The 25804-nt window shown below is 37.4% G+C and overlaps 1 protein-coding gene across 5 annotated transcripts in view; it reads right to left on the bottom strand.

Moving 5' to 3' along the window:
• Positions 1-25804, bottom strand: part of LOC139120020 (alpha-adducin-like) — a 53061-nt gene that overhangs the window by 19598 nt on the left and 7659 nt on the right. For 3 of the 5 annotated variants that reach the window (XM_070684028.1, XM_070684024.1, XM_070684026.1), the window contains exon 2: positions 3785-4044. In XM_070684028.1, coding sequence (XP_070540129.1) covers positions 3785-4024 — 240 coding nt within the window. In that variant the 5' untranslated portion in view covers positions 4025-4044. Of the gene's footprint in view, positions 1-3784; positions 4045-13979; positions 14509-25804 lie in introns of those variants that run through there. The other 2 variants (XM_070684029.1, XM_070684025.1) reach the window with 2 other exon arrangements.

The following is a 25804-nucleotide window of genomic DNA, read 5'->3' as shown; positions in this document are numbered from 1 at the left end:
ACTTTTTTATTTGTCATAAACTTGAAAATGAACATTAACTTAAAATGCTATATATTTCTTAATGACATGAACAAATGACCAATGAATATTTCCCATTCACAATGGCTAATTATCATTTGATTTGCATATATGCAAATAATGCTCATTAAAACACTCTGCATAAATGAATCAAGGAAATTAAGCATAGGATGCATAACCAGTATGAAAACTTTGATATCTACGTAGGAAAGTTTGTAGAATAGGACCGCTCCCTGAAGAATCTAGCAAAGGAATTCCATGAAATCACAAATCACGATATACCATCAGATATGAGCATAGTTTTTAACTATGAAAACACATAAACTGTGAGGATACACGATACCAGATGTGTCTGATGTCCTTGGACCCTAAATTTTCACCAAAGTCAAAATTATCTTTTTTCTTTTGCCATTAAGTTAGATCACTGATGTGATCAGAGAAATGCTCAAGGTGGGTGTGTGCCACCAAAATCATGATAAGCATCTGATGAATTTGACTTCAATGTATAATTTCAACATCTTATCGATTGTAAATTTTGATCCACTGACTTGGCAGAACTACATCTGATATCTACAATTTTGACTGACAAACCTGTGAAAAACAAAAATTAAACAATGTACAAGAAAACAGTGATATTATCATAATGAGAAAAACCATCAAATAATCTGGGAATATCTCTCGTTGCATTGCCTCAAATGTATCAAGTCTTACACATTCACTTCATCCTGGCTGCATGCAGTCCTTTCTCTGAATATATTTACATATACTACCTCAACTAGGTCAACAATTCCATTAAAAGTAAAAGTAATATAGAGTATAGAGACTGAATATTGAGAGATAGGCTATGAAGATATTGCTAGTTTGCATGTGCAGATAAAAACTGAAAGAGCTTTATGAAACTGGAAACTGAACTGTCGTTGTAGGGTGTCAGTCTGGGTTATTTTCCGAGTTATGGAAGGTCAAGTGTCTGACTCATAATTACATCACACTGGCAAAGTTTCGTGTATTGTCTAGAATCTTTATCCTTCTGAATGAATTCCTAGTAACATCAGAGAAGAAGACGAGAAATGATGATAAAGAGAGTTTGGGAAATTAAAGTGTGAAATAAAGAACTGTGGAAAAGGAAGAGTGGATTAAGCTTGAGATAGCTGACTTCCAATAATTTACATATCCACTTTAACTGCCGATCTTCAATGTCAATCATACTTTCTCCATTTTCTATCCTTACTCATCCCAATGCTTGAGAGGAAGGAAATATTTGAAGGATATAGCCATCACGCATCTCTGCATTCTAAGTATTTTTAATTCACAGACTTTCATGCCATTGCGTTTAAATCACCAAATGCATTCAGTTTCCAATAAAATATTGATTTCTGGGCCTTGCTTGTTGTGTGTTAGGTTGTAGACTGCTTGTGCCGCGTATTTGCTGATTTTGAGGCAATGCAAAAGAGAAAATACTCCCACATGAAAACCCATATAGTGAACGCTTATAAACAGCAATTTCATTCACAGAGTGTCCACATGTGAATTGCCTTTGAATTCCATTACCCATGATACCTCTGCTGTTTGATGAAACTTTTGGAAAGTTATTGACAATTGAATATATTTTGTCGTGTCGAAGTCCACCCTATCACGCTGAGGGTAAAATGACTGCTAGTGATGAACATAATATGCTAATATGAAGAATGTCAGATAGGATATTCTTTGTGTCTGTTCAGAATGGTGATTCCTTTTCACCAACCTGAAACTTGGTGTATTTTGTGAATGCTTGTAATTAGGCAACAGGCTTTAAAATGAGCTGGGAGTCTCGGTTTATTTTGGTATCTGTATGTCCTCTTCATGTTTCAAATGCTGATGCTGATAGCAAATTTGCCAAATGGGACGGTAAAATAGCCAGGGTGGACGGGAGGCTTGCGAGGCAGAAACATCAAAGGCAAAACACATGGATGACATGGGATGAACACCGGTGCAAGATAACAGCAACTCTTTGCGCTGCACTCCTTTTAAGCATGAAGCAAAAAGGGTAGACACTCAGGGGTGGTACATTATATTGCTAGGCACAACTCGCGGTGACGATTAGCACTTTGATGGCACCCGACAAAATACACTAATACCTTAATCAATACCATGCATAAAATACAAAATTACGTGAAATGAAAGATAATCGATGACAAAGTAAAGGACACAAATTTACCAAAGACTTCTGCTCCAAGCGCAATAGCAAAACCAAAGCATGAGTGAAAAAAAAGATAGAATAAAATAAACAAAATTATACAAATCATAATACAAATGTGTTTTTAATATAAGGTGACATTCCAATAATTCTAGGAATGGTTTGTCAAATAATAAGGCTGCCAATGCAAACTCATTCACTACTTGCCTTTCCGATCTATACCATGTCCGTAACCAACTTCTAAATGTTAAACTTTTATATTTATTTATTTTTTTTGCACATTGTTGGCAGCACACACGTTTATATTGAAAGGATAGACATAAGTCAACCATTGTGGTGCAAGAAACTACTACTACTTCGCCTGAGCTGAAACGACCTTAGGTCAGCCGAAGCTTTGGTGAGCGGCATTACCACAGAAACTTAGCAGTGAATGTTTGGGAAAGCATGTTCCAACTACAGTGGGTTGATTGCATGCGAAATTTACTGCCTGTAAGAAAAAATTGGATTAATGGAATTGCTGTTTTGCAAATCAGCATGTAAACTGCTTTACCACACTCTACTGTTGCTTTTTCACTGTAAGATACATTGCTATATCTTCTTTGATCGACCATATACACTGTATAAATGTTATTGTTTAGATCTGGACACTCACATTGTTTGACTCTCACCAAGTACAGTTAACCCTTTGAGCGCCAAAGTCTATTTTTGTCCCCTTTATAAAATAAACCCCAGCCAATTTTTTCCCAGATTTTTGCCAAAATTTTGAGAAAAAAACGTAGCGCATGAAATAAAATGTCCATTTGGTCCAAAATTATCAATAAAATTACAGAAAAATTCATAAAAATTGGTAAAATGTTGCACTAAAATTTTGGCTAAAATTTTGGCTGGAAAAATTACAGCGCTTAAAGGGTTAAAATTACAGCAATATTTTGACAGAATTTCTGGCTCAGTTATGGCAAAGTTGGTCTTATCTTCCCTTCATAAATACAAGTTCTTTTTGTCCTCTTTTGGTATGAGCCTAGCATCCCTCTTGCTTGAACTTCACATGTCGAACAGCAGCTTGGTGATGGAGCATCAAATCAATGATAGAAACAGTGAAAGTGCTGGATTGGAGAAATGGTAAACACAATTGAGGTATGCACATGCAGTACTTATATTTTGAAAAAATTTTTCTATGGAAACAAGTGGGCTTAACTGGATCAAAATGGTATGACATGATAAATTTGCTATTAAATGTCATACTGTGATGCGGGACAAAGCTGTAAATATCTGTAAATATCAAGCAAGTTGTAAAACCCTTCAGCGAGTGGCATCCTCCCTGATCTCAGTGAGATATGCTGTTGATGGAGTGTTTTGATGCATATGTGCTATGGAAAAGAAACGCATGTAAATTCTCCAGTTATACTGCATCAGGTTGCCATGGTTTTCGAGTTGAACAGTCCAAAGACAGGTACGCTATGGATACTAGCTTCTGCAGGAAACCAATAAAAAAGTTACAAAACTGACAGGTTTCACACAACTTCTACACATCCTTGACGAAAAGTAATACTACTACGGCTTGACTAGATGTGACAAAACACAAACAACACACACCTTGATTTGACTTTCAACAATTTGTTCTAGCTCTTCCCTAAAGGCTTGACTATTTAGGATCAGCGACACACGTTTCCTCCTCTCCATCTCCTTCATGTCTTCTTTGATGACTGCCGGTCTGATTAGCTCCCGCTGGTAGTCCGGGTCCTCCGTATTCACTGTGTCTATGTACTTCTCTTTTGAGTCATGGTCCTTGTTGTCGTTCACCTTGGCGTCTACGTCGTTTGGTATATCTGCCATTTTGGAGACTTAGGGCAGCCCTGGAGAGAAAGCAGAAAGCGCCCATCTGTAATGTTAGAATTTAACTTGTAAAAGATATGGAACAGTGACGACACTCTGTTCCACATCTTGTATTCCAAGCACTTTTTCCAAAGATTTGTGAAAAAAATTCTAAAGCTCTTCTTCGGACAGGGAGCTTAGCAAATATGACTTTTATCTAAATCTTGGATTTTCCAGTAATCTTAATACTTAGCCATGCACAAAAAGTGTTTTTTTTCACAAATCCTTTAATGAGTCAATTTGTCAAATTTTCTGTTTTTTAGAAACTGCACTTTCAGCAATTGGAAATATTTTTTCTGATGATCCAAATCAGCAGGATTCAATAATGATAATATTATATGCAGAGCAGAATTTCCATTTTAATTAATGGTTGCATAAAACATCAGCATTATTTTTACAGTACGCCACATGTTCACTGCAGAATGGCCTCGAACTATAAAACATCTTGAATGGTAGTGTTTTATTCATGTGCGCATTCACTCCATATTGCAGGTGGTTTAATTATTGAATATTTCCATAAATACAACGCAAAGAAACCACAGGTCCCACGAAATGCCTAACAGATACAGAGATGCATGAAGATTCACCTCCCTGAGGGTTCTAGTTATACACAGCCAGTCTAAACATTGGCATAGCATCAAAACATATGTGAGCAACGTAGAGGAATGACTCATATGCTGGTATTCCATGCCTGGATCGAAAATATATCTGCAGAACAAAAGCATTCTAGTTCATACCTTGTGTATCAAAAATAGAAATTCGTATCCATTACACTGGTATTGGCGTGTGCTCATTTGAATACATGACAGACACCTGTAACAATGCCTAGGGCAGTGAATGCACACTTTCAATTGAAATATACAAAAACAAAGCCTTCCCTTGCAGATACTATGATGTATTCAACACTAACATTTATTACACAATGCATCAAATTGTACCACTGGGCTGACCCAATTCTTCCGAAGCTGACAAGTCAGAACACGGTGGAATGTACTATTTTCCCATTTCTGACTTAAAACAATGCCTGGTACAGTGGGATCACTATGCAGACATGATATATAAATACACCAGTGGTCAAGAGCGTATTGTGTCATGTACGCTCCCACACCAACATGACATATGACACTCTGAAAATATGACACTCATTTTTTCATTGCGACGTCAGCAAAGACAATAGCTTTCCTGTCCATTTCATGAATGCCCCGACAGCTACCGCTGTTGATCACCATTACGTTTTAATCTTATTATGCAAATTTTTCTGAAAGTGGCTATTTTTGTTTATACTGAAAATCAGAAATGTTTATTGGCAGACTCACATGAACATGATAACACATGCACGAACCGCTGGGAACCATTATCAACAATATAAAAATATGCATGGATATTATGAAATATTTAACAAGGAAGGCTTAGCTATCACTTTGTGGAATTAATCGTGGACCCAAATACTGCTATCAAAATTATTTGGAACAATAATAACAATGATCGGATATCTTTACAGCGTAGACTATTATGAAACTGTTCATACAAACTTGACATTTGTGAGCACAGAGAATTGCATCAGTTGAGATCCTGATCAGAAAATCACCCAGTTCCACTCATATGCACTTTGCAAATTACGGAGCATGGATTATTCATAACAGGATTATTCATGACTTGTTTCATTTTAATAATCCATGTATTACAAATGCTGGTCTGAGTCACCACTCACAGGTCAGAGGTCAGCGAAATATCACTTCACTTGCAATATAATAGACATGCACTGTACACGTATAGGCACACATTATTTCACTAAATGTTTTACACTATTACTTGAAAATACCTTTAACTGTACAGATGTCATGTATTAAGAGTACCTCTGACCGAATCCAATAGCAACTGGAAGGATTGGAATTCTGAATGAAATTGTAAATAATTTTCTGTAATTTAAATCAAGATTATATTCTCAAAGGTCGGTGGTATGCACTTTTGCCTTGAAACCTACAGAATTGAACAGAATCAGCTGTCCGGTATCACAGAGAAAATAAGGCAGACAAGTGGCGGCTTTATTATGTTGTTTAGGTCTATATTTCCAGTCACAATTCTTACAGTGGATGAACAGCTCACGCCAAACAAACACAGCATTCACAGACGCTCAAGTAATTTGCACATTCAACAAGGGTCAAACGGCCAGGTCAGACAGTCCTCAACAGTTAGGCCTTTGTGTTTATTTTCTTCATGGACAGTTGATTGGGTATGGAATCCACAAAGAACTGCTTTCATTGTCATTCAGCTCTTGATACATGCTGCGGGCAACATAAAGGACATCTATTGCTTTGTGTTATTAACCTTGGGCATGCATTTATAGTCAAGGCTGAAAAATGTATGCGGGCACGGTCAGAGGTTAACCACCTTTTAATAATTGGCCATGGATTCACGCTGCAATATTCAGGTGAGACAATTGTACAAAGACATAGAATGATTTCTGTTTGCAACCTCTGTCCATGAGCTGATCTTGTGCCGAGGTCACATTGCCAAGGCTTGGATATATTATGACAACACAACATCAAGGGTTTTCTGTAAAAAGTGGTAATTCAAAGATTTTGACATTTGAGATCAGCAAAATTTAAACACTGCAACACGTTCAAGTCAATCTTGCACAAACATCAGGCAGTCGAAAATTACAATCATTGGAGTTAATGTAAGTATGTTGTTTTATTTCTATTTTAAGGGGAGTTTGTATATTTTCCAGACAATTTGCGTAAAATGTACTTTTATGTAGACTACAGAACACCCTTCTGACCCTACGCTGAGCAATATTCATATTTTAATGGTTTGTTTATGCACCTCTGCAGGAAACTGCTGGGTACAGATAGCCTCATGCAATTTACTGCCATAAGTTGGCGTCTATTTTGACTGGCAATGTATGTTTGAGAGTGGTACAGTTTGATATAACAGCTGGAATAGTCTTGCCCCAAGACAGTACTGGTACAATGTGAATGTATGCGTGAGTACGTGCCCGTGGAACGCATCAGAGACGTAGCGCAAACCAGCCTTGTTGATTCTGTGAATGCCCACAGGTGATAGCATCGTTTTTTTTTCAAATCTTGATACTCTGTGAATGTTATATGTTACTCAGCACACACTCTTGTCCATGAATATTCCTTTTAACTAAAGCTAGACTCTGTTGAAACAAATTGAAGTACCGGTAGTCTGTGCCTGACAATACTGTCAGACCTCCCGTTGAATTCTAATAAAAATCCACAGGTACTCAGCCAGTATCGACAAACACATCAGCTGTGCAGAGTCTGTACAGCCGGAAAACATCACTGCAAACATATTGAATTTGAAACACACTTTCCAGTAACTAATTGGAAATTTCTTTGGATACTTGGGCAGCAATATTTCCAATTGTCCATCACACTTTTTCATTAATATGATAATTTTCTCAATTACTTTGAAAGTTCACTGTACTCTCCCCTCTCTTGAGAATGTTAATATATTACTTACTGCATGGAAATTAAGCCATATAATTATTTCATTTCAATGAGAAATGAAAATGCAAAAATTCACTGTAACCTTAACTTAATCCCTACATTATACACATTAAATATACAAGTTTATGGTATAATGTGATCATGGAGATGATATTTGGGTAAAAGTCATAATTGTATATCCTCGTGCAGCTACTGTGTAGTGTACAGGTATCTGTGATATAATATATATTTTAAATATGTACATGGTAAACATTTGTTTCAGTGTCACAGAATTCGAAAAATCCCCGGTCTCACTATAATTTAACAGTACAGAATATTATGTAGTCTAGGATGTACTTAACTTCTACGGCTATGATATCACGATCTCTCTTCTGTGTTTTGTCTTGATAGACCTTACCACAAGTGGTGCCTATTGCAAGAGTAATTCTTACAAACACAAGTACAGTTTGTACAACCACATGATGCAAATAGAGGGGGTATAAAGCAGTCTGTGGAACTCCCAGGCCCACTTGTCTGTGACATCACCACAGACGAATTTTGAGCCTCGAGCTAAGTCTGCCAAGCTCTTGAATAATGTACACTCAATTTCCAATTATCATCATTCGCTTTTTTTCCACAGATATGCTGGAAGGCTGTCATGCTATTTAGAGAGACTTTTTTCCTGTTGGTCTTGGTTATTAAAGACTGAATTTTTAAGCAGTCGATCAATTTGACATTTGTCTGTCTGAATTTCATTGAATTGCAGAAGCGTATGTGTAGCGGTATTAATCCGTCATAGGAAGCCCAGTTGTGCCTGATTAGTTCCAGGCAAATTGTTGCAGAGCTGTATGAACTGTCAACAGATGGGAATTTCATACAACTAGCATAGCATTAATCACGGTAAAGCGGAGACTTATTCGAATCGTGGAAACTTTACGGCGCTATCTGATGACGCAAATCTGATGTCTGAATTGAAATCTTTTACTGTGGTTTGAATTGAAGAGAAAAACATAAACTGCTGCTAAGATATCGTTCTTAAATTACTTAATATGTCTAGGAATCATGAAATGTCTAACCTTGGTTTGAAGGACTTGATTGGCCGGCCAATGACCTCGCGTGACATTAGACAGTGCTGAAGCGTCCTCAGTTTGAACTTTTCACAAAAACACTTTTGATGACATAAGGTGAGTTCAGCAGATACACATATTGTGTCACTAACAAAACCATATGGAAATTTGCCATCAGGAGGCGGGAAACCCTGAACAATTCTTTACAGCACTATGCGGAAATCAACGGGATATTTTGAATACCGGAATATCTTTTTCTGAAAAAAGTACATTTTTTATGATTCAACTTAGCTACATGCCACTCCTGACAGAGCTACATGAGACAATTTTAAATTCTACACGAGGATTTCTGATGTTTGCACGCTGCCTGTTTAAGATGCAAAATTTAACCTTTTGTTTGACCCCTTCATTTAGCAACTTGTCGTCACTGTCGTGCAATCAAACCCTTTTCAATACTGACGCACAAATGCTGACTCATCGAAGCGGAAAGGTTAAAGCAATAAGATGGTAGAGAGACAGGAAATCTATAATAAGCAGGAAAGTTAGTGAATTTCAAATGTACTCAGCTTACTCCTTGACTCTGAAAAATCACACAGCGAGCTCAAAGAGGGAAGGCTTTCTACGATATGGCGACAAGGTCATATTGTGTATTCTTGTCACATCTCATTGCATGGGAAACATTATAATCCTCACTGATTCTAAGTCTGAACTTTAAATCGAGGGTCACCCTTTATAAATATTAAACAACCCGAAATTACTGCCTGTACACACTAATTCAAGGTATTATGACAGACTTCTGATAGACATTCATTTGATAATGCGATCACCTGACATTAGATAAAACATATTCAATTTTAGCAGGAAGGTGTCACCTGCCGTGGAACTGAATGTTCACAGTTCACAGGACAGATAACTGCATCACATCTTAAATGTCCTTGCACACCTCTTCATCAGTTAATGTTTTATTTGTTTTGGTTTTTCAGCGCAAATGTAGGAACAACATTGAAGAAATCTGTGAAAGAAAACAAGTGGTCAAATGCGCGAATACAACTAGTTGTACCAGTACATGGGTTCCAAAAAATATCCAAATCTTGTTAAGCTGTTGTCTTGGAAGGGGATGCTTTGCAAACGTTGCAAATAGACTACACCTGGAAATCGATCGACCATGGTACAAAAAAAGCCACGTGCATAGACGCGCATAGATATGCGTGTATTTCTGTTCGCGTTAGCTAGCACGTGTGTGCCTGTTTGTACTGTGATCACGTGATCCCTTGGGCATACTGAGTGTGTAGCACACTGCGCGTCCTTTTTATTCCGGAGTAAAACCATTGGGGTCAGAGGTTATTTGCAAATTGTACTATAGGTGGTGTCCTTTGTGCTACACAAGAATCATTTATCAATGCTGACTTTATTAATTTTCTGTTTTGTTTTCTCAAGCGTGGCAGTACATTTCCTGTTTATGTATCTGACTTGCAAGTCATATGTGTACATCCAATGGCTTGCCACAACAAGTTGTATTACAACTTGTTAACCTTCAAGGAAATGCCTACATGTATATTGCTCAGCCAAAACAAATTCACTTGTGCACCAATAGCCCTGTTCTTTGGCTTTAGTGATCATCATGTCAAGCGCAAAAAAAATGGAATACAAGTCACACAGTAACCATCATTGTGTAAGAACCAAGCTTTATCGGACTCCAACAATGTATGATTCTGTGATGCTGTACTGGTGACTTTGAAAAGGTTTACAAACTGAGAACTCAAACGACATTCTGACAAGACTGTAGTGACTATCACAGGAGATGCCAATGACCCGTGAACTGTCCTTTATAATACCCGTCCAATAGAATTTACATGCATAGAGACTCATCTCAAAATGCAATGAAGCAAAGCCTGGCTATTCTTTGCCAGTGAAATTCTAGATATATTTAATAGTTACTCTCCATTCTACTTGTCTGCCCAGTTGTACATATTCAAGCAGCTAATATAACTTTTATTCTGCCAAAAGCACTTGTATTTCTAGACCGCTCTCATGTCTTTAGCATACAGAACATTTCCAATTGTTGCCAAAACTTGAAAGAAGAGTGGAATTAGTGAACCATCAAATAGGATTGAACTGCTGTGCAAAAAAATTATCAGTATTTCCTCTGCCTGTGATCTCCACTAGCCAGACTTTTTTTCAAAACGTTTTGAGAACTTAATCCTCTATTGCACGCAAAATGTACACACGTGCCACACTCACTGGGAAAATGCATAAACACTTGGACAATAGGTCAACATGTTGATGAAACCCCGAAACCAAAACTAAAATCACAGGTTCAACTTTCACTCTACAAGCAACCAAAGATATAGAACATAAAATTAGAAAGCATAACTTAGTTACCAAGCCTGTTTCTATGATGTGATGTATTTCGATTGGTCATGCAGAATTAACTGAACTATTTTATCTGGTATGGGTATTTTTTTCACAAACCACACTACATGCAAGAGTGGTCACATGCCATAAATACCCCAGGTCACAAATTGCCAACCACCATGCATGGCTTACTGAAGACAAACTCCCATCACACTGGTGGAGCCATTACCGCTTCCCATCCATCAAGATCCCACCTACAGTACATGATCTTAAACCATGATGGAAATGGCGCCCCTTTTTTGGCTTGTACTTACAGCGTGATACCAGATCAGCGGTCGACTGCTTATCAACGCCCTGTACAGCACATAAATTATGCCTAATTTCATTTGTTTGTGGTGCGATAATTGATGCATCAAATGATAATGGCATATATCCACACGTCCCAGGGTATAATTCCGTACCCATCCATCCTGGGGTATAATCACCACAATCATGGACTTAAACAGCCAGCAAGTTGTCATCCACAATGTAGCTTAAAAAATCCGAAGACGTCATGCTGTCAACACTGATGGGCAATCAAGACCCTTGCTTTGAGAACACACACAAAAACGAACACGTGAAAGAGTTATCTCAGTAACAAAACTGAATCCCACGGAATGCCCAAAACACACCTACATATGTACATTGGGTGTTCTACAGACAAGTTCATGAGAACATCAGCAATACATGTTTATAACTTTGACAAACAACAATACTGAAGACGGATGATTAATTACCACCCACCTCCTGTAAGTATCGGTATTTACCTTTCAACTTTGACCCATCCCTTACAACAATCACATGTTTGGCCTGCACCCACCTGTTATTTTAACGCAGTGAAATCCCCCAGTTTCATGCAAGTACGTGTGCTTCCTTTCTCCACGTTAAATAAATGGCCACAAAACTACCCATCCATTACAACTAGCCATCTGACGCACTAAACAGACAGAGATTACAGGATAAGTACAGATTTCCACAAGACAGCAAATAAACACATTCAATAGACTTCCACTTCAATGGACGTTTTTTTACAGTCTTGTTCAGACGTCACCTCCATAATTTTGCGCAACCATAAACATTCTGCTGAAGAGGGATTCTCACAGCTGTCACAACGTGGCAATGAACTAGAAGATGATGAAACTGAACCTTCACCACATTCCACCAATAAGAATGCTGTACTTCCAATCATGAACACAAAATATGAAACACAACACTGAAGCAATAACACAACCAAGGTAAAATGCCCGATAGGGTTTCGTTTCCCAGCCAGTGAGCCTATCTCAAGTAATGCACACATGTTAAAAATTTGAAATACTTCAATTTCTAACTTTAACAGACAACAGTAATCTCAACACAAGATGTATGCATGTAGGTGTTGAGTTCTTACTGTGATGGGGAAAAAAGTTTTTGGATTGCACATACTGATTCCTGTCGCTTTACACTGAATGTTGGGAAAAATTTTAGGAAACTGATTGAAAGAAAAGTATCTATTTTGATTTTCGCTGCATGGAATCCGACACTAGTTTTGAGGTTTTTGATTTCAACAGTGTGCCACAGATTTGATGATGACTTGATGCATACATGAATAAGCCTGCCAGTTGGTTTGTTTCAAATAAACGTTCTATCCACTTTTCTGAAACTCAAAATTTAACACTGATGGAGCCCTCTAAGTAAAAGGTAGAGATGTGCTTCAACATTAAAACCACTATCAGAATAAGATTCCCTTTTAAGCGATCAGTGAGAGGAAAAACCTAAAAACAGCAACATCGGGTCACTGATAAAACAGTGTACATATCATCCTCAACCTCTTGTTTTCAACCGCGCTGTGGGAGTCTGCTGATACCAAACAGTGCATGGCAACAGGAAAGATAGTCCACAGCTCGCTGAGTCAACGGTTCGTGGCTGTTACCCTTTCCTGAAATAACAACTTTCAACACTTCATGACTGTCAAGCAAATACAATCATACTCCAAACATGACTCATTGTAATTATGCTGCATCAATTCTAAGGAGATCTCTGTTTAATATTATTTATGCTCTCTTTGACTCAGAGATTCATACTGCATTTCGGACAGGTTTAAACAGATGAACATCCAGGAAATACAAAAATGAGTTCCTATCTCAATTTCATTCACACCAGTTTCTCTTGAATTATTTATGTTAGAAATATATTTCTACATTCAGAAGCATATGCAATCCTGACTCTCATATTAGCGAGGCTGCATTGAGTAAACTGTCATTAACCAACACTATCACTCTCAAATGTAAAAATCTTCCTTCCTATTACCAGAAAAAATCTCTCGACATCAGCATTTAAGTTTCCCCGAGTAACCGTCCTCCCCTCCTTTTTATCACTGAAATATACTAATAGTCTACAATACGAAGAGAAACACCCATGGTGACCTCCCAGGTCACCGTGATGTCATGTAATGCTATCCAGCTTTCCAAGGTCGAATGTTTCCAATAAAAATTACCTTGGAACCGTTTCCAGGATGGCGTAATTCTTCACCGTTTTCAAACAGTAATCCACGGGCAGTGACCTGTTTTAACTCTGTTGTATTACCTTCCATATACATTTATGAAGGGGAAAAATGGAGGCCCCTGAAAAGCGTTCGTGTCTGACTGTTCTACATGCATACTAATTAGTAGCGCTTCAGCCAGACACTCAGTGGCTATTATCTGCACCCTGTGGAACGTAAAATTCAAATTGTTTCAAAACCAAGGGTCTGACAAGTACACCACAATGGCCGTGTTTGATGAATTAGGCTAATCAGCCAACAGAACACACCCTTGTGTGGTGTGTTAGGTAGCGGTCTGTGAGAAAAAAAAAAGCACACATCAACATAAGCGACTACATGCCACTCCCCATGTTCGACACAGAGAGACAGCAGCAGCCGGTCAATACTGGAAAAAAAAAGGCTTATAAATGATACAAGTTCTGCCTGGAGTGACAACAGATGTCTAGATTATTCTCTGATAAACTTGACTTTGTAATTCTTACCTTTGTTCCCCTGCAATGGCACAAGCCTTACCGCTCAGCCAAATTCTAGGGTGAAAGATCAAACCACCGACTACTTCATCAACCTTTATAGGGGTTGACAGCACACTGTTTGAGGGACACTCTTTTAAAGCAATTCACTACTTTTGAGACAGATTATTTGATGTTAGGAACCACAGCAAGCAAACCACATGTAGTTCCAAAGCACCTTCAACAGCCAAACTACCCCGTTTCAGTTCAACGTCATGTCGACATGCACTCACAAATGTAAACATTTCACTGTACAGCAGGGCAAACACAACCCAGCGCGTAATGTGTCCAAATGCATAAATTTCCATCTGTATCGCACAAAGGGCATCTATAATACTTTATCTGACTGGGCTATTAATATTTTCCGCCAGACATCTCGCTGCCGTTCAAACTGTGAAAAATGACTTCCAACCTGGTGCTTAATGGTGGAGAAAACCTATCCAAAATGGATTGTGCTGTCTGGGGCCCCGCACTTGCTGCTGCACGTAGCACAGTACACACTGACTGACCTGACGTGAATACATATTTTAAGCTGGTCTGTCCGACTAACAAGGCCAGCATAACACAGATGCAACCGGCACAATCGTGAATACACTGCTGGAATCATACAATTCATCACCCTATCGTGCTGATTAGGAGCTTAATCCAAACCATACCCTGCAAAATTAATATGCTTTTGAATTTCAAATGACATGCTGGCTAGAAATGCAAGACTTCCAAAGCTCAAATTATGAACAGTAAATATTCTCAGATACTCGGACGACGTTCAAGTCTTGAAACTCACAATGCTTGGTTCAAATCTCTCTTTTGAGGACAGCGATACAAGATTAGGTTAATCGTGAAGGTTCAAACACTATCTGTTGAACAAGCCACAGACACAATGAACGTTGATACGCAAGATCAACATTTCAGAACAGCATACTAAGTCGTTGTCTTTCACCTTTACACTATTTTCTAACTTGCAAAGCCTGTTAGTTAATTTATTAATTTCCTTTTAAACCTTACTCATTAATGAATTTCACTCTCCTAGAGTCCTAACTTATTATTTTCATAAACACAATCCACAGGTGCCTTGAACCATGGACCAGTAAGGAAACTCAATGGTCTACGCTTGAGCTACATATCTGTCATGAAGCACACATCGCCAAACTTGCCAGTGAATATTGCAGGGTGTTAATAAGTTCTGACAAATCTTCTGAAGAAACTATATGTTCTGGAACATTTGGGACATTTCAATTTCTTAGGATTGTTACTATGGTTACACAAATGAGAGCCCGATTACGCACTAACAAAACAATTTATGTTTTATGTCATACCTGCGACACACACTACACAATATCCCAGTCCAAGTATTGTGATTGTGACCTTATGCAAACAGCAAATTCAACTTGTAAGAACATGTCCGTTTACTCACATACCAAACTGATACTAAATTAATTCAAATACATTCATTATGGTGAGAGCACCACAACACACATACAAGAACACTGATGTAATCCAGATACACATATAAATGACTTGTACTTCAACAAAAAGTTAGTTTTGTTTCAGAACTATTCATTATTAACAACTGCAACATCAATAGATTTGACACGCTTACTTTCAGCTCAAAATGACCCTTAAAATTTTTGTGTCCAATGTAAATATCAGTCCTTTGTAATCAACCCATAATATTAAAGTCAAAAATAATGAGTATTTACCACATTGATCGCATTAGGACTGAAAAATCTCTATCTAAGTGACTTTTTTATTTTTTAATTCCCACATTCAATCCTGACACCAGAAAAGAAAAAGCAAATGTATAATTTAATGAGTTTAGGTACTTACTTTCCTGGGGGCACATAAAATTGTGCAAACATTGCAAATAATTTTTTTCCATTGACAGTCATGCATATATCCGTTGGGAGGAATTTATGACCCTTGAATCAATAGAATTGGAGGCATTGGAAGGGGAGACTTTGTACCGAGGGAAGGCAATGATAGAATGGTGCGTGGGATCCAGATGAATGTAACCGCTTTAAATTTGAGAGCCATCAGAATTTATCAAAATCATCCCTACCCTATAATATTTGAAAGACAAGTATCATCACCAACATCATAAAGACTGACATGCTGAAAAATATTTGGCTTCTCTGGATTCAGAAAGGATTTATACTGATTCAATATTCATCCATTCCCTCTAATGCAATTTTTTTTGAGAATTTTAATTACGGATGCGATTTTAATTTTGACGAGGCAGCTTTCAACGCTATACTCCTTGACATCCCATGGGGGAATAGTTGCTATACCGTATTATAAGCTTGGCCTAATAAGCTTGCACCCAGCAATATATTTATTTTGAAAGATGAATTTACTGTTTAATACCTGGAAATTATGCGGCTAACGTAGCAATTGGTTTTTCTATTTCTGACAAATATATGATGCTGTAATTCCTCAACCTTTTGAAGTGTCCTTCATCACACAGTCATTCCAACAAAGACACACTGACGATTGTTTCAGGATAATGTACAACAAATGCCACGCCTGTGAAATAGTTTACTTGAACTGAAGGCCACTATTCATGCAGGCAGGGGTTCGTTTTTTAAAACAAAATTTTCAAAATGCTCTTTTCTTTAAGAACCTGGCGGGAAAAAATATGAAACTACAAAATGCCTTCATGACCTACAACAATATTTATAGCTGTAATTAATATATGTGAATAAAAAATAGATCTGATATGCAAACTCTGCGTTCAGTACAGCTCAGATTATAATGAAGAGAAGAATTATGTTTCCACACTGCTCAGTCGCCTTGAATGGACAGTATCTTGGTTAACACATCATGTACATTTTGTTCGTAACTTTCCGCATTCTGAGTTCAGCGTGCATGTGGCAGAATTCTTATTTACATTATCCCTATCACGCCCCAATGCCTAGGAAAAGTGACTGAGAGTTAATATTCTACTGACTCATTGAAATTGATGAAAGTACCAAATTGTGACATTACAGTGAACAATCTAATTATTGTATACATAGGAGCAGCTCAACAGGTGCAGTCCATTGACTCAGAGGGAATGAACCCCACGGCACACCAATATCAACTTTTATAAACTTCATAAATCTGACATATCATATTAGAGATATTCTGGAATGGTTGAAAATGACAACAATTCTCAATCAATGAAAACGCAACAAGTATGCTATACTCACACTTCAGCTCCCAACTCAAAGTACAAATTAACTGATTCTGATTGAGTACAGGTCTGTCTAAACCTATGACTGATATTATCCACATTGACCTTGATGCGACACATTGAAAGAATAGCTCAAGGTTTCCTACATAGTTCAATACCAACCAACCCGAAACAAGCTGACTCTGATGGTTATTATCCATGCATGTACTTATTATAGTGTATTGTACACACTGCAAAAACAGCCCTCCGGTAATTTGGAAAACACCATGCACCATACTGTGACACTGGAAGTAGGGTAGTGTCATTAACATTGCAGATTAGAAATTCACTCCCACGAGGATGTTTCTACTTTGCACAAGGATTATACATTTCGCCTCAAGGACGTTTTTAGAATCTTTTATAGTGGAAATCAATGGTAACTTGTCACAATGCTGAAAGTCATCTTTCCTCCTTTTTTTTAACATAAACAATATATTATTATCATCCTAATGATCCCATATGGTAGAGCAGTGTAAAACCCCGAACTACTTATTATGAACTGTACACAGATGGTGAGTGCCACGCAAGTTGTCACATGATCACCGCTGTTTAGTATTATCCACTCACCGCAGAGCTATCAGTTATCACTGGCAATGAGCATTTGGGCCTTTATGGGCTTACAATGTAAACAATAAACAAAGATCCTCTCAATCAAGCAACATGTTGGCTTTTCAATGGTTCATTGCCAATACGGTGACACCGCATCAAGGGAAAGGGACTATAAGTTATACACACTCTCTTGTATCTACCTGGTGATCACACATACATGTATTCCATGCAACCAAAGCAAAAGGTTTTTCCTGTCTTTAGCCACTTGTGCACATTTTTTGTACCATAATTTGTAGAGGAGTCTGAAGCTTGTGAATTTCTAAAATAGAAAAACAGGGTATCCACAGAGATGATTACTTAAAAATGTATACATTTCTACAAAGAAATGGGGCTCCAAGTTGAAGACTTCAGTTTCAGCATGACTGAGGATTAGTGGACACGGCAGCATTTTGCATTACTGACTAGTAATCTAGGAAATTGTAATGGTTATCATAACTTATGGATACAATACATAGCTACATACAGAGGCCCCTAAGGAAGACCCTTTCACTCCAAATAATGCCTAAGCATTTTATTGCTTATTACAAAGGTTAATACACAGACATTCCAAATTGGGAATAATTCACCTCGAAGTGCAAAACAGGCGTCAGGACAATGTAGATCTGATGTCATCACAGACAGCCTTCAGGTTATTGTTCTCAGACTGCTCATCAAATTGAATTTTATGAGATTTACTGCTCATCCAAACAGTCCACTAAAACGCTTCACTTTAAACTATAATTGTGAACGCTCAAAGTCTGATGTAACTTCCTGTTAAATGCAATGGACTCATGACAATTAAACTGTGTAGATTCATCAAACTTTAGCATATTCAAATTTGATGAAAAAAGTGACATTCATGCAAATAAACATTTCTGTACTTATGTTCAGTTTTATGATTCAAAACTTTATTAGTCCTATTTTGACTTTCAGATTCTGTATGGAAGTGTACCCATTAATTTGTTTGCACAGAGAAATTTGAGGACAAATGCACAAGCAATGAAGTGCAAAGTTATTCTGGCATCTGTTGGGGTTGTTTTCCAAGACTGAGAAAACAACAGGTAGAATCTAGACTAGTTCAAGCCCAAAATTTAAGTGCAATCCACGAAATTCCTACCGGAACCAAAATAGCACATTGTTAAAACTTAATTTTTCCTCTTTTGCAGAGAAGTAACCTCTGAACCAAGGTTAGCTACATTTTGAAAAATCTTGTTTTTGTTGCCCAATGCTATGGCTGCCCACTGGCAATGCTAAAGAACCTCCTGAAGTCATTTCCCTACAGACCACTGCTTTTCAACACATTCTGCTATGGCATTCACAGTGGCACCCCATTAAGGTGGGTCCACACAATGTACGACTGAGGTCAGATGTCATGAAAAGCTGACAAGCATTGTCAATCCATGGGACGACTGTACAAACCCCCCATCACTTTGCACAATTTCAGTCTGTCGTCATTTCACGACCAGCCTTGTTCAGTTCATTGCACTCTGGGCAACAAAAGCAAACCGCCCAGTCCTCCTGCATCCCATAATATGCCTGCATCTCATTAAATAGATTCCCGACGTGCACTCCAGAGCACTGAACTGGACTGCCGCATAACAAAAGCACTGTCCCAGCTGGCAGGTCGTGAACAAAAAGTCATGACATCAATGACATTTGGCCGAGTTATGGCCAACAAGTTTGCACTCATTGCACAATTGGATTAAGCTCATTTCCTGCTCAAAAAGACAGACTTGCTTACCTTGGTTTATTTTTGTTGAATCAATTTGAGAAATCAATTTATATCATCACCTGGAAACATTGCAAAAAGTATGGTCAGTAAAACTTTACCTGCAACATCGATCACAGAAGGAACTGAAAAAAAATTGCAGTGACATAAAATGTCTGGTAGGCTGGTATCTGCATTGCATGTACATTTGGGGGATCTGCAAACCCCTAAACATCAATACACACAGATACCAGACTGAATTTTTGGCATCTGCAACTAATAACTACTTGGCCGGAAATAATACCAACAACTGAACAACAACAAAGTACAACCCTTGATCTAACCTGTCTGCTCCCTATTTTCCATAAATAGTCCACAATTGTGATTGTCACCCATGGGTTTAGGTCAAACCATGGCGGTGAAAGGGTGAAAGTTCAGCTTGGGTTAAGTTTGTCTCATCAAACACTTTTGGTAAATCAGTCACAAAGCGGTTTTGTTTCTGTATGCTGTGACTAATAACTAAACGTTTAAAAATTCAGGTTGGCCTTGTGTGCAGACTGAGTCACACACTACCAAAACATTTTTAAACTGTTGATGCAAAAATGCAGATGAGTTTGAAAGTTCCAAGCACATCATACATGCATGCATGACACGTGAAGCATATAAAGTCGTCCGAGCGACTGTTTTTCTTTCTCTGAGGCCACAATCACTCGGCTGCCACAATTCTCTGAATGGAAGGGGCCTTCAGAAGACAATAATTCACAGGGTTAACACAGAGTTTTGTGCCGATGGCTATCATAGCTTGGCATTGCAGCAAGATATCATGAATGAGGTTCCTTGTTCAAAAACACAAAGGTACATACATACAAAGACCAAACACTAGTCTTCCAATACATAGAAAAAAAAATTAGGCCATTTATATATCTAAAAACTCACTCAAATGGCATAAAAATTAGTCATTAATTTTAGTTTGTTTCAATTACAAAAACACTAAAAATGTTAATTATTCATCAGAGTTGAATTTGATGACATCACTACTGTTATTTAGTGAGATCAGCTAGATCAAGTGACTGAAATGTAAAATTACAATTGTTTAATAGTCCAGTGTAATGCTAAAATGTTTTCGTGGCAAAATTAGTTCACTTGAAGAGAAAAATTCCCAACAGTTGAGGCAACACCCAGTGAAATATGACAAGAGCTACTCATAAATACCAAAACAAAACTTGGAATGCCATTGTTACATGCATTTTCCGACACAAATAACTTCGAACATAAAACACTTGACACCATTGCTCGGCAGAATGAACTGTACGACCTCTGACATATAACCTTTGCCCAATAAATAATGGTGCGCCCACAATGCCATTCACACATTGCTCAAAAAAACGTTGGAATCCATGCTCGGCAATTAATGTGATAGTGTATTGACTGCTCTGGAATGACTGAAATGCATTTATAAAATTGTTCTGATCTCAAGCAGAAATGACATGGCAAGAATTTTACAAACTCACAGGATTGTAAAACAAAGTACAACAAAACTACGCATAAAACTGCGCTTGATTTTCAAGCGACAGAGAAGTTCGAAACACTGAATTTGCATATTGCTTGCTTGAATAATTTCCCAATTAAGACGACACGTAATCGTAATCAATATAATCAATATCTTAAACAAGCACAAAATTGTGATTAGAGAAAACATTAATGACTGCTACACAATATCGCACCACTGTAGCATTTGAAACCACTTCACTCAAGAAGCAGATACAGGTGCAATTATGCAGAGATGTACGTGTTACCATGGGCCAGAGGATTTCATATCCACACTATGAGCAATGCATCTATCTAGTGTTATTGATTGAGTACAATAAGTACCCCCATTCACTGCCATTGTGTCCCTGGCAAATGGGCAAACAGACTCACAGGAATTACGGGCTACTGGAAACGGTGCTTCAGGGATTTCCAAATCCACACTGTGGAATTCTGTTCAAATAAAACATACACACACATAAACAAACAACAGATAAAATATGGATATTGCATTGCCTGGAAAAAGAAACAATGGACAGAGGACATCCTTTCAATTGATAATACATTTGGAAAGCGGAAAACAAATACTAGTATGTGATCTGATTTGAATTATTCATGAACACAGCTACAGTCTAAATTGTCAAAATTACAGATCCAGAATAAATTTGCATGATAATACCATTCATTTACCAACCATGCTACTCCTAGTAGTCATCGGAAATTCCATTGTGAAAAATTATCCCACAATAATTAATTTGTACTGAATAATATATGTGTGCATTCATTTGCAAAGATGTTCCAATAATTCTCGTATTATAAGTACAGATATACTGTTATCATGCACATCCATGCTACATTCATTGAGGATGTGATTTCGCCCAATACAGGTAACATATATGAATCTGGTTTTTTCCTGCGTTCTTATGACAGCCTGGTTGAATTTGGTTGACCATGTGCCAACATTCTGACGAACTTGCAGCCAAGGCCATGTTTGACAAATGCTGTTTGATTTGATGAGTTATCTGTACAATTTCCATAGATAGCTGTGATATGTTTCTTTTGAAATATCATATTTGTGCATTGTTTTTTGAGATGTCTGGGCACGAAACGTGTGTCCCTGACATCCTATACCAGAAAGTGTACCTGATTGGACAATCTACTGTATCACATTGTATCTTACTCACCAAGTAAATCCCTCCAAACAAACTTTCTGATTAAACATCTCTCTAAGTTATTATACATTGACGATCACACAGGCAGGGAAGATGTATGGTTTCTCACAATTGACCAATCTAATTTGGCCGATTACAAAGGTCTACATCTGATATCAAATTATTAACTTGCAGGGTTCTAGGTGAGGGGATTTTGAGAGGTACATGTAGGCCTCTGTTTTTGGAGCATTAAATTTATATTTTAATAACAAAACAAAAGAATAAATTTTCACAACAAAAGAGTATGCAAATTAAACATTTTCATGTAAATTAATCACTCTCTGTTTTTCCAAGCTGTGGAGAACACTGAGAAAGTAAGGAAACAGTACCTGTTTAACCATATTGTTGCGGTGCAAACATCCTTTTTTCAGACTTGAACAGCCAGGATATCTGAAAGCAATACGCTTGACCAATGTCTACCGTATAGTGAGGTACTATCACTGCAATTAGTCGAGTTACACAGATTACAGATGTTGAGCAAAGGGAATTTTATTGAACATTGTAATCACAAACCTTGGACAGCTATTGGACTTCTGGAGAATTCAAAACTCATGAAAAATGCCTTGGAATTTCTAGTGTGAATAACGAAAACATATGATACAATACTATTTTTGCTGTCACAGTGTCAGACCATAACTACTCTTTGGAAGCCCACACAAGAAGCTTGAATGTTGAGATACCTTTTCTTGTCAACTTTCAGGACAAATGTCTTAACTACTGTAACTAGACATATCTCACAAGAAGAAGCACTATTCTGTAAATCTCTTGAACACTGACCAAAAGCTACTTGACAAAAACTCAAAACATGTTCCAAGGCATCATTTTAGACAAGCACTTTTTCACGTTACAGATTCTCTTCAGTTTAAACTTCCATTCTTCAAGGCTTACAGACGATCAAGCAACGACACTATTTTTTGTATTCTGATTACAATTCAAAGTGGCAGATGAGTTTCCTGCCTTTGTTCGGGTCCACCACAAAACAATCTGGCACAAAACAGGATTTTTTTAAGTGTCTTTATGTCATAAAGAACCTGTCTGAGCAAGCCGAGTCTCGCAGCCCTGGAGTTTAAATACACAAATCCTTTCATGAAGTGTATATAGTTGACTCTGCTTTGAAAACCCAGACAATTGACTGGGGAACAGTTCATGGCTGCTTCAGATCAAATCATAGACAGTAGAGGGGTGATCCCACTGTCTATGATAAAATCTAGCATAACAATAGATACAGACACCACTTCCATTCTTTGTTAAATAGAAATTCAATTTCAGTTGCTTTCCACACACTTTTTAAGATTTTTACGTATTTTTTCACTTTATGCAGGAATCCTACAAGGTTGAAACTACGTTTTTGATATTGAAAGAAAAAATCTAGACTATTTATGCCATTTCACTGAGTTTCTTAAATGTATTTATATACACTAATAATATCATTAATCTAGCGGTATGAGTATTATCTAAGCTCAATGTAAACACACTTGGCAGGAATTATTATATTGACATTAATGGAGCAGATTAGAAACCTTAACTCATTTTGAGTGTTTATCAGAGCCCTGCCTATCGTGGAATTCACCATATACACCCTAATCTATTCATTGCTTTAGCGATAAAGGTAGCGTGATCAAATAATAGTTATAGCAAAGTTGGATCATGTTGACCTCTGACGCCATTCTTGGCCAAATTTTCCTTAACATCACAAGAATTTCACACACATCATTGAGTGTGTAACTCAAACTTCAAACAGAACCAAGCTGAACTTACATATATATGTAAAATATTTCTCCTTTTGTATTGGCAGCAAATAATATAACTTCAGAAAATGGTATCTGTAACATCCTGAGATTCTTTATAAGACTGTAAAATTTTCAAATTCATTTTGTAGTCACTTTGAATAATTTACTTGTAAGAATGCATATTTGAGCAAGCAGTTTTCTGTATTTGTTATTTATGAGATTACAAAATTTATTTTTCATTTTAAGAGGTATACTGAACATTGTAATGGGAGACTCTCTGCTAAAACTAATGCAAGTGAAATGAAGATCGTATCAGGTTTCGAATAATTTCTGTGCATATCAGAAATATTATCCACATAATGGACAGGCTATGTAATGTATGCCATGTACTCAAAATGAATAGTTGATATGTTCAAATCTGGCAGGACATTTCTGAGAAATTGTATGTTGCATTGACATCTGAGGATAATGACTCATACATATGATACAACCAAGGTATTATTTTTACAAATGTTTATTATAATTTGGCTAAAATAATAGAAGCACACAGCCCTGCACAGTTTCTAACTTTTCCTGAAAACTGTTGACAGATTTGACAAGGTATTCTGGACTTGGTGTGTTGTGTTTTCATCGATTGTGTATTTGGACAGCCGTCTCAAAAAAACGATGTGATGCAAACTGACGATGCGAACAAGGAGACACAAGTACTGGTCACTGACAAAATCTAACAGACAGTGGGCAGCATTACAACTTGTTAAACGGGTACGTACATCCACGATGTAAAACTAAGCAGATGCGACATTTCATAACCAGACACATGATGTGAAAATCACAACCTTCGACCTTATCAGCCTTAATGGTTTTAAGATTGCTATATCTTTGAGTTTGACAAGATAACCCAATTACAATGTAACCCTGATCCTCCCAAGTTCATTTTTCACCATCAGGTCAAGTTGGATAAAACTAATGAAACACAACATGTCCCATATGATGATTTTAACCCAAACAAAATGAACATTTGAAGGCCCTGAAAACAGATACTGTACACATCATTTTTACGTACTACAACTGCATTAACATACAACTTCAAGCACACAAGTGACTGACGTACCACACATCTGAATTTTTTTTCCCTACATTTTTTCAGGTACAAAATTACCAGCTACTTTCTGGTCTACTTGATAAGTTTACATGGAAGTACATAAGGTTGAGCGAGACAGCAGACAATCCGACTGCACTGTATTTCGCATCACGACGTTTACTTGTAAAACTTTACAATTATCTCCTTGAAATCCATTGATATTTTGGTGAATGCAAGTGTATCTAAGATAATGCCAACACAAACTAATGCATTAACCTTTATGGTATAACAACGTTAAGTTATATTGTCTGAGTGAATGGCCAACTAACACCCAGAATCAGCATCAAATGACAACTGTGCAAAAAACATCCTTTTAGAGTACTGAGGACCTAAAACATTTGAATTTGACATTGTACTGATGACTGTAGCACTTTCTCATCATCAAATGATGCCATTGAAAATTATTCAAGAGGATGAAATGTACCACCTGAGGCAGATTCCACCTACGCTATGAAAACGCAGAATATATTGAGCAATGAATGATAGAGAGAGTGAACTAACATTCTTGTTTATTCTCTGAGACAAGTCAGTCTGGAAACCATCCAACTGGCCAAACAGATGCACCTTTGTCCTTGGTATGAACTCCGATGAACTCCTGCCACTCAATGCAAACCTTCTGCTGTATCTCGACAGCTCAGTCTTCGTAACAACAAGCCTAGGTGGGCTACTTTTGTCTCCATGA

The sequence above is a fragment of the Ptychodera flava genome, chromosome 20, assembly GCF_041260155.1.
Source record: "Ptychodera flava strain L36383 chromosome 20, AS_Pfla_20210202, whole genome shotgun sequence".
In the NCBI taxonomy this organism is placed as follows: Eukaryota; Metazoa; Hemichordata; class Enteropneusta; family Ptychoderidae; genus Ptychodera; species Ptychodera flava.
Note: the sequence above shows the minus strand (reverse complement) of the source record. Positions and strands in the feature narration are given on the sequence as shown.